Source organism: Triticum dicoccoides, chromosome 7B (genome assembly GCF_002162155.2).
Source record: "Triticum dicoccoides isolate Atlit2015 ecotype Zavitan chromosome 7B, WEW_v2.0, whole genome shotgun sequence".
NCBI classification, from domain to species: domain Eukaryota; kingdom Viridiplantae; phylum Streptophyta; class Magnoliopsida; order Poales; family Poaceae; genus Triticum; species Triticum dicoccoides.
This window is the reverse complement of record NC_041393.1, coordinates 69,784,779-69,795,941: the sequence shown is the minus strand read 5'-3', so window position 1 is coordinate 69,795,941 and position 11,163 is coordinate 69,784,779. Positions and strand designations below refer to the sequence as shown.

The window sequence follows — 11,163 nt, the reverse complement described above, 5'->3', positions numbered from 1 at the left end:
CGAGGAGGAGGAGGAGGAGGAGGAGGAGGTTGGGGAGGGGGAGGCAGGCGAGGAGGGGGGTGGTGGCGGGGATGATGGTGGTGACGGGAAGGGGGTTGACAACAAGGGATGGCTGCGTGGCAACGCAAAGCTACCAAAGCAGGTTCCTGCTACTAAGGAGCAGAAGTGGCTCATTGAGCCCACGGGAAAAGAGTAAGTGGTTCATTATTTTGCTTGTCACATGCATATTCCGATTGTTATTTATTTTGCTTGTCACATGCTAATAGTTCATTCTTTTGCAGCAACTGGATATATTCTAAAGGGGTCCGTATTCCCAACGGCCTCATCACCATCTTGCTGAAGTTATATTGGCCGGGGTTGTACTGTCCGGATCCAGTCAGGCAGCCGGACCGTCGGGTTTTGGCCACGAGCTGGGACCACTGGGAAGCGGCCCTCCACGCGGACCATGAGACCCATGCCAAGGCCGTGATCACTACTTTCTGGGTGAGTTCTCTTCAGAAGCACAAGTCCATTCTAGTTTCATGAATGATTTAACTCATGGCTTCTTCCATTCTTGTTTCATGCATGATTGTAGAAATTCTATCAAGTTCTTGCGGAGCACAGGGCTAGAGCGGACCAGATCGTGCTGCGCCCATGCAAGAAGAAGGCCCGCCAGATGTAGTACGAGGTGCGCTATGTGGCCATCTCGACATACTACCACGACGTTCTTTGTGTGAAGATGACCAAGGAAGAAGCGCGGAGGATGGGCATTGGCTTGGAGAGGCCCGAGTACTTGGCGGTAAGTATAAAAGATTTTTCATTATGCTTTCATATATTATGCTTTCATTATGCTTTCATTACCATGTGGTACATTTCACCGTTTCATGTTGACATGCCATTATGCTTTTATTATGTAGGTGTGTCCAAATTGGTGTTATGGAAAAGACGAGTCCTGGGCAGCATTGGTGGATCTTTGGTGTGATGAGGCTGGAGCCTGGGCGGCTATGAGAATCAAAAATAAGGCTAACCGAGGGAAGGAGGGAGTACATGCTCAGGGAAACCGAAACCACCATCTCCACAAGGCAGTTAATGTATGACTAACCCCATTAAACATTCTTCTTCTTCTATTTACCATCACTTTCTTATGTATGACTAACATCTGTTTGGTGGTGCAGGAGGAGAAACTGAAGCGGCCGCTCTCACACATGCAGGCGTGGGAGATCGCCCATACGCGGAAGGACCCCAAGCCTAGCGAGCCCAAGTACTACGGCAAGAAGACCGCATGGAGGAAGGAGGCCTACTCCGCAGCGTATCTGAAGTTACATCATGACACACCTGACCCCATTGCGGCGGATCTGGACGACAGGGCGGTGGTGAGCATGGGGCGCAAGGAGCACGGTCGGGAGGCGGTTCTCGATGCTGTGGTCACTCCGACTATCTCCTACACACAGCTCCGTCGGATCGACCCGAGCCTGAGCCAGCGCACGAGCCAGCCAGTGTCCAGTTCACACTCCCTCTTTCAAGAGCAACAATCTGTAAGTATTTTCCCTCTTATCTTCATTGCTCACTTTATTTTCCGCATCTAGTAGTTTTATGAGTTCCATCATGTCATACCGTAGGCCTACCTGGAGTACACACGCCAGGAGACCATGGCGTGGCATCAGAGGCTTCATGAACACCAAGTGCAGAGGGATCGCCAGCTGGAGCAGGCTTTTCAGGAAATGGCGGCCGACAGGTGTCCTCAGTTGCAGCCAGCACAATGCCCTCCAGCACAACCAGTGTTGCTGACCTTTGAGGAGTTTGTGGCACAGAACGCTGGCCCCTCGCCGGTTAGTTCATCCCCAATCTATTCACCCAAAGCATGTCATGCCTTTCAACACAGTCATATATCCCATTAATATGTCTTTTCAACATCCAGGGAACAGGTGGATCTACCGTTCGTGGTGGTCTTTGCAGCACTCCGGAGACACGGAGCCCGACCACTCCGATCCACGGAGGCGGAGGCGGAGGTGGAGGCGGTCTTGGCGGTAGCGCTGGCGGAAGCACTGACGACCTGGGCTTCGACGCTCTTGGCGGTGACGACCTCCGCGGTGCTCGATGTCCTGGCGCTTAAGCCTTTGGGTCACATTGTGGCGGTTCTCGATGTTGTGATACTTATATGCTTGTGATGTTTCTTATCTTATTGTTGTTTGTGAGATTCTTATATGCTTGGTGGTGATGATACTTATATGTTTATGCTTTGCGATGTTTCTTATGATGTGTGGTGATGAATTTGTTGTGTGATGCTGCTCCTTACTGTTACGTGATGTTGTTGGGTAACGTAGCAGAAATTCAAAATTTTCCTACGCGTCACCAAGATCTATCTATGGAGAAACCAGCTACGAGTAGAAAGGGGAGTGCATCTACATACCCTTGTAGATTGCTAAGCGGAAGCGTTCAAGTGAACGGGGTTGATGGAGTCGTACTCGTCGTGATTCAAATCACCGATGATCAAGTGCCGAACGGACGGCACCTCCGCGTTCAACACACGTACAGCCCGACGATGTCTCCCACGCCTTGATCCAGCAAGGAGAGAGGGAGAGGTTGAGGAAGACTCCATCCAGCAGCAGCACAACGGCGTGGTGGTGATGGAGGAGCGTGGCAATCCTGCAGGGCTTCGCCAAGCACCTACGGGAGAGGAGGAGGTGTCACGGGAGGGAGGGAGGCGCCAAGGGCTCAGGTATTGATGCCCTCCCTCCCCTCCACTATATATAGGGTCAAGGGAGAGGGGGGAGGCGCAGCCTTGCCCCTTACTCCAAGAAAGGGGTGCGGCCAAGAGGGGGGGGAGGAGTCCATCCTCCCCAAGGCACCTCGGAGGTGCCTTCCCCCTTGAGGACTCTTCCCTCTAGGGTTCCCTAGGCGCATGGGCCTCTTGGGGCTGGTGCCCTTGGCCCATGTAGGCCAAGGCGCACCCCCTACAGCCCATGTGGCCCCCCGGGGCAGGTGGCCCCACCCGGTGGGCCCCCGGGACCCTTCCGGTGGTCCCGGTACAATACCGATGACCCCGAAACTTGTCCCGATGGCCGAAACAGGACTTCCTATATATAAATCTTTACCTCCGGACCATTCCGGAACTCCTCGTGACGTCCGGGATCTCATCCGAGACTCCGAACAACATTCGGTAACCACATACAAGCTTCCTTTATAACCCTAGCGTCATCGAACCTTAAGTGTGTAGACCCTACGGGTTCGGGAGACATGCAGACATGACCGAGACGTTCTCCGGTCAATAACCAACAGCGGGATCTGGATACCCATGTTGGCTCCCACATGTTCCACGATGATCTCATCGGATGAACCACGATGTCAAGGACTCAATCGATCCCGTATACAATCCCCTTTGTCTAGCGGTATTTTACTTGCCCGAGATTCGATCGTCGGTATCCAATACCTTGTTCAATCTCGTTACCGGCAAGTCACTTTACTCGTTCCGTAACACATCATCCCGTGATCAACTCCTTGGTCACATTGCGCATATGATGATGTCCTACCGAGTGGGCCCAGAGATACCTCTCCGTTTACACGGAGTGACAAATCCCAGTCTTGATCCGCATAAAACAATAGATACTTTTGGAGATACCTGTAGTGCACCTTTATAGTCACCCAGTTACGTTGTGACGTTTGATACACCCAAAGCACTCCTACGGTATCCAGGAGTTACACGATCTCATGGTCAAAGGAAGAGATACTTGACATTGGCAAAGCTCTAGCAAACGAACTACACGATCTTTGTGCTATGCTTAGGATTGGGTCTTGTCCATCACATCATTCTCCTAATGATGTGATCCCGTTATCAACGTCATCCAATGTCCATAGCCAGGAAACCATGACTATCTGTTGATCACAACGAGCTAGTCAACTAGAGGCTCACTAGGGACATATTGTGGTCTATGTATTCACACGTGTATTACGATTTCCGGATAATACAGTTATAGCATGAATAAAAGACAATTATCATGAACAAGGAAATATAATAATGACACTTTTATTATTGCCTCTAGGGCATATTTCCAACAGTCTCCCACTTGCACTAGAGTCAATAATCCAGTTCACATCGTCATGTGATTAACACTCACAGGTCACATCGCCATGTGACTAATACCCAAGAGTTTACTAGAGCCAGTAGTCTAGTTCACATCACTATGTGATTAACACTCAATGAGTTTTATGTTTGATCATGTTGCTTGTGAGAGAGGTTTTAGTCAACGGGTCTGAACCTTTCAGATCCGTGTGTGCTTTACAAATCTCTATGTCATCTCCTAGATGCAGCTACCATGCTCTATTTGGAGCTATTCCAAATAACTGTTCTACTTTGAGCTATTCTAAATTATTGCTCCATTATATGTATCTGGTCTCTCTACTCGGAGCTATCCGGATAGGTGTTAAGCTTGCATCGACATAACCTTTTACGACGAACTCTTTTACCACCTCCATAATCGAGAAAAAATCCTTAGTCCACTAATTACTAAGGATAACTTTGACCGCTGTCCTGTGAGCCATTCTTGGATCACTCTTGTACCCCTTGACTGACTCATGGCAAGGCACACTTCAGGTGCGGTACACAGCATAGCATACTGAAGAGCCTACGTCTTAAGCATAGGGGACGACCTTCGTCCTTTCTCTCTATTCTGCCGTGGTCGAGCTTTAAGTCTTAACTTCGTACCTTATAACTCAGGCAAGAACTCCTTCTTTGACTGGTCCATCTTGAACACCTTCAAGATCATGTCAAGGTATGTGCTCATTTGAAAGTATTATTAAGCATTTTGATCTATCCTTATAGATCTTGATGCTCAATGTTCAAGTAGCTTAATCCAGGCTTTCCATTGAAAAACACCTTTCAAATAACCCTATATGCTTTCTAGAAATTCTACATCATCTCTGATCATCAATATGTCAACAACATATACTCGTCAGAAATTCTATAGTGCTCCCACTCACTTCTTTGGAAATACAGGTTTCTCATAAACTTTGTACAAACCCAAAATCTTTGATCATCTCATCAAAGCGTACATTCCAACTCCGAGATGCTTACTCCAGTCCTTAAAAGGATCGCTGGAGCTAGCATACCTTTTAGCATCCTTAGGATCGACAAAACTTTTCTGATTGTATTGCATACAACCTTTCCTTACGAAAACTGGTAAGGAAACTTGTCTTGACATCCATCTGCCAGATTTCATAAATGCAGCTAATGCTAACATGATTCCGACGGACTTTAAGCATCGCTATGAGTGAGAGAATCTCATCGTAGTCAACTCCTTGTACTTGTCGGAAAACACTTCGCCACAAGTCGAGCTTCATAGATGGTGACATTACCATCCACGTCCGTCTTCTTCTTAAAAGATCCATTTATCTCAATGGATTGCCGATCATCGGGCAAGTCCATCAAAGTCCATGCTTTGTTCTGATATATGGATACTATCTCGGGTTTCATGGCTTCTAACCATTTGTCGGAATTCGGGCCCACCATCGCTTCTCCATAGCTCGTAGGTTCATTGTTGTCTAGCAACATGACCTTCAAGACAGGATTACGTACCACTCTGAAGTAGTACGCATCCTTGTCATCCCACGAGGTTTGGTAGTGACTTGATCCGAAGTTTCATGATCAATATCATAAGCTTCCACTTCAATTGGTGTAGGTGCCACAGGAACAACTTCCTGTGCCCCGCCACACACTAGTTGAAGAGATGGTTCAATAACCTCATCAAGTCTCCACCATCCTCCCACTCAATTCTTTCGAGAGAAACTTTTCCTCGAGAAAGTACCTGATTCTAGAAACAATCCCTTATTGCTTTCGGATCTGAGACAGGAGGTATACCCAACTGTTTTGGGTGTCCTATGAAGATGCATTTTATCCGCTTTGGGTTCGAGCTTATCAATCCTGAAACTTTTTCATATAAGCGTCGCAGCCCCAAACTTTTAAGAAACGACAACTTAGGTTTCTCTAAACCATAATTCATACGGTGTCATCTCAACGGATTTACGTGGTGCCCTATTTAAAGTGAATGTGGTTGTCTCTAATGCCTAACCCATGGACAATAGTGGTAATTCGATAAGAGACATGATGGTACGCACCATATCCAATAGGGTGCAACTATGATGTTCGGACACACCATCACACTATGGTGTTCCAGGCGGTATTAATTGCGAAACAATTTCCACAATGTCTTAATTGTGTGCCAAAACTCGTAACTCAGATATTCATCTCTATGATCATATCATAGACATTTTATCCTCTTGTCACAATGATCTTCTACTTCACTCTAAAATTACTTGAACCATTCAATAATTCAGACTTGTGTTTCATCAAGTAAATATTCTCACCATCTACTCGAATCATCTGTGAAGTAAGATCATAACGATATTCACTGCATGCCTCAGCACTCATTGGATTGGACACATCAAAATGTGTTACTTCCAACAAGTTGCTATCTTGTTCCATCTTACTGAAAACGAGGCTTTTCAGTCATTTTGCCCATGTGGTATGATTTGCATATCTCAAGTGATTCAAAATCAAGTGAGTTCAAATGGTCCATTTGCATGGAGTTTCTTCATGCATATATACCAATAGACATGGTTCGCATGTCTCAAACTTTTCAAAAATGAGTGAGTCCAAAGATCCATCAACATGGAGCTTCTTCATGCGTTTTATACCATTATGACTTACATGGCAGTGCCACAAGTAAGTGGTACTATCATTATTATCTTATATCTTTTGGCATGAAAATGTGTATCCCTACGATCAAGATTCAATAAACCATTCCTTTAGGTGCAAGAGCACTTATTCAGGTTTAATACTAATCTTGATGGTAGAGGGAGCGTGCGATGTTAGTTCATATCAACCTTGGAAACACTTCCAACATATATCGTCAGCTCACCTTTAGCTAGTCTCCGTTTATTCCGTAGCTTTTATTTCGAGTTACTAACACTTAGCAACCGAACCGGTATCTAATACCCTGGTGCTACTAGGAGTACTAGTAAAGTACACATTAACACAATGTATATCCAATATACTTCTATCGACCTTGCCAGCCTTCTCATCTACCAAGTATCTAGGGTAATGCTGCTCCAGTGGTTGTTCCCCTTATTACAGAAGCACTTAGTCTCGGGTTTGGGTTCAACCTCGGGTTTCTTCATTGGTGCAGCAGCTGATTTGCCGTTTCATGAAGTATCCCTTCTTTCCCTTGCCCTTCCTGAAACTAGTGGTTTCATCAACCATCAACAATTGATGCTCCTTCTTGATTTCTACTTTCGCGGTGTCAAACATCGTGAATACCTCAAGGATCATCATGTCTATCCCTGATATGTTATAGTTCATCACGAAGCTCTAGCAGCTTGGTGGCAATGACTTTGGGGAAACATCACTATCTCATCTGGAAGATTAACTCCCACTTGATTCAAGTGATTGTTGCACTCAGACAATCTGAGCACAAGCTCAACGATTGAGCTTTTCTCCCTTAGTTTGCAGGCTAAGAAAATCGCCGGAGGTCTCATACCTCTTGACGTGGGCACGAGCCTGAAATCCCAATTTCAGCCCTCGAAACATCTCATATGTTCCGCGACGTTTCGAAAACGTCTTTGGTGCCTCTACTTAAACCATTTAACTGAACTATCACGTAGTTATCAAAACGTGTATGTTCGATGTTCGAAACATCCACAAACGATGTTTGGGGTTCAGCACACTAAGCGGTGCATTAAGGACATAAGCTTTCTACTGATCGCATAATCGCTACTGTCAACTTTCAACTATATTTTCTCTAGGAACATATCTAAAACAGTAGAACTAAAGCGCGAGCTACGACATAATTTGTAAAAGGTCTTTTGACTATGTTCAGGATAATTAAGTTCATCTTATGAACTCCCACTCAGATAGACATCCCTCTGGTCATCTAAGTGATCACATGATCCGAGTCAACTAGGCCGTGTCCGATCATCACGTGAGACGGACTAGTTAACGTCGGTGAACATCTTCATGTTGATCGTATCTACTATACGACTCATGCTCGACCTTTCGGTCTCCGTGTTCCGAGGCCATGTCTGCACATGCTAGGCTCGTCAAGTTAACCCTAAGTGTTTTCGCTGTGTAAAACTGTCTTACACCCGTTGTATGTGAACGTAAGAATCCATCACACCCGATCATCACGTGGTGCTTAGAAGCGACGAACTGTAGCAACGGTGCACAGTTAGGGGAGAACACTTCTTGAAATTTTGTAAGGGATCATCTTATTTACTACCGTCGTCCTAAGTAAACAAGACGCATAAACATGATAAACATCACATGCAATCAAATAGAGTAGTGACATGATATGGCCAATATCATATAGCTCCTTTGATCTTCATCTTCGGGGCTCCATGATCATCTTGTCACCGACATGACACCATGATCTCCATCATCATGATCTCCATCATCGTGTCTTCATGAAGTTGTCACGCCAACGACTACTTCTACTTCTATTACTAACGCGTTTAGCAATAAAGTAAAGTAGTTTACATGGCGTTCTTCAATGACACGCAGGTCATACAATAAATAAAGACAACTCCTATGGCTCCTGCCGGTTGTCATACTCATCGACATGCAAGTCGTGAATCCTATTACAAGAACATGATCAATCTCATACATCACATATCATTCACCACATTCTTCTTGGCCATATCACATCACATAGCATACCCTGCAAAAACAAGTTAGACGTCCTCTAATTGTTGTTGCATGTTTTACGTGGCTGCTATGGGTTTCTAGCAAGAACGTTTCTTACCTACGCAAGACCACAACGTGATATGCCAATTGCTATTTACCCTTCATAAGGACCCTTTTCATCGAATCCGTTCCGACTAAAGTGGGAGAGACTGGCACCCGCTAGCCACCTTATGCACCAAGTGCATGTCAATCGGTGGAACCTGTCTCACGTAAGAGTACGTGTAAGGTCGGTCCGGGCCGCTTCATCCCACAATACCGTCGAAACAAGATTGGACTAGTAACGGTAAGCATATTGAACAACATCAACGCCCACAACTACTTTGTGTTCTACTCGTGCAAAGAATCTACGTAGCAGAAATTCAAAATTTTCCTACGCGTCACCAAGATCTATCTATGGAGAAACCAGCTACGAGTAGAAAGGGGAGTGCATCTACATACCCTTGTAGATCGCTAAGCGGAAGCGTTCAAGTGAACGGGGTTGATGGAGTCGTACTCGTCGTGATTCAAATCACCGATGATCAAGTGCCGAACGGACGGCACCTCCGCGTTCAACACACGTACAGCCCGACGATGTCTCCCACGCCTTGATCCAGCAAGGAGAGAGGGAGAGGTTGAGGAAGACTCCATCCAGCAGCAGCACAACGGCGTGGTGGTGATGGAGGAGCGTGGCAATCCTGCAGGGCTTCGCCAAGCACCTATGGGAGAGGAGGAGGTGTCACGGGAGGGAGGGAGGCGCCAAGGGCTCAGGTATGGATGCCCTCCCTCCCCTCCACTATATATAGGGGCAAGGGAGAGGGGGGAGGCGCAGCCTTGCCCCTTACTCCAAGAAAGGGGTGCGGCCAAGAGGGGGGGAGGAGTCCATCCTCCCCAAGGCACCTCGGAGGTGCCTTCCCCCTTGAGGACTCTTCCCTCTAGGGTTCCCTAGGCGCATGGGCCTCTTGGGGCTGGTGCCCTTGGCCCATGTAGGCCAAGGCGCACCCCCTACAGCCCATGTGGCCCCCCGGGGCAGGTGGCCCCACCCGGTGGGCCCCCGGGACCCTTCCGGTGGTCCCGGTACAATACCGATGACCCCGAAACTTGTCCCGATGGCTGAAACAGGACTTCCTATATATAAATCTTTACCTCCAGACCATTCCGGAACTCCTCGTGACGTCCGGGATCTCATCCGGGACTCCGAACAACATTCGGTAACCACATACAAGCTTCCTTTATAACCCTAGCGTCATCGAACCTTAAGTGTGTAGACCCTACGGGTTCGGGAGACATGCAGACATGACCGAGACGTTCTCCGGTCAATAACCAACAGCGGGATCTGGATACCCATGTTGGCTCCCACATGTTCCACGATGATCTCATCGGATGAACCACGATGTCAAGGACTCAATCGATCCCGTATACAATCCCCTTTGTCTAGCGATATTTTACTTGCCCGAGATTCGATCGTCGGTATCCAATACCTTGTTCAATCTCGTTACCGGCAAGTCACTTTACTCGTTCCGTAACACATCATCCCGTGATCAACTCCTTGGTCACATTGCGCATATGATGATGTCCTACCGAGTGGGCCCAGAGATACCTCTCCGTTTACACGGAGTGACAAATCCCAGTCTTGATCCGCATAAAACAATAGATACTTTCGGAGATACCTGTAGTGCACCTTTATAGTCACCCAGTTACGTTGTGACGTTTGATACACCCAAAGCACTCCTACGGTATCCAGGAGTTACACGATCTCATGGTCAAAGGAAGAGATACTTGACATTGGCAAAGCTCTAGCAAACGAACTACACGATCTTTGTGCTATGCTTAGGATTGGGTCTTGTCCATCACATCATTCTCCTAATGATGTGATCCCGTTATCAACGTCATCCAATGTCCATAGCCAGGAAACCATGACTATCTGTTGATCACAACGAGCTAGTCAACTAGAGGCTCACTAGGGACATATTGTGGTCTATGTATTCACACGTGTATTACGATTTCCGGATAATACAGTTATAGCATGAATAAAAGACAATTATCATGAACAAGGAAATATAATAATAACACTTTTATTATTGCCTCTAGGGCATATTTCCAACAGATGTTGCTTCTTATATATGCTGCTTCTTATATATGCTGTGTATATTCAAATGAATTGAGCTGAAAAGAAACAGAAAAGAGAAAAAAACTGGACAGAAACTATGTCGACGTCCTAGCCGTCGGCATAGGCCTGGCGTGAGCTCCCAGTGGCTGACACGTGGCCGTCTATGCCGACGGCCTGGCCGTCGGCTTAGTTCTGCCCCAGGAGTGCCCAGTTGCCGACACGTGGCACGTCTATGCCGACGGCCTAGCCGTCGGCATAGGCAAGCCCCCAGGAGCAATGGCGACTCGCCACGTGGCACCTCTATGCCGACGGCCTGGCCGTCGGCTTAGTTTAGAACTATGCCGACGGCCAGGCCGTCGGCATA

At 47.0% G+C, this 11,163-nt stretch overlaps 1 protein-coding gene across 1 annotated transcript in view; it reads left to right on the top strand.

Annotated features, from left to right (window-relative positions):
* LOC119336337 (glutamate receptor 2.8-like) overlaps window positions 1-11,163 on the top strand; it is a 35,578-nt gene that overhangs the window by 15,974 nt on the left and 8,441 nt on the right. The window contains exon 2 of the mRNA XM_037608330.1: window positions 1,227-1,240. Coding sequence (XP_037464227.1) covers window positions 1,227-1,240 — 14 coding nt within the window. The remainder of the gene's footprint in view (window positions 1-1,226; window positions 1,241-11,163) is intronic.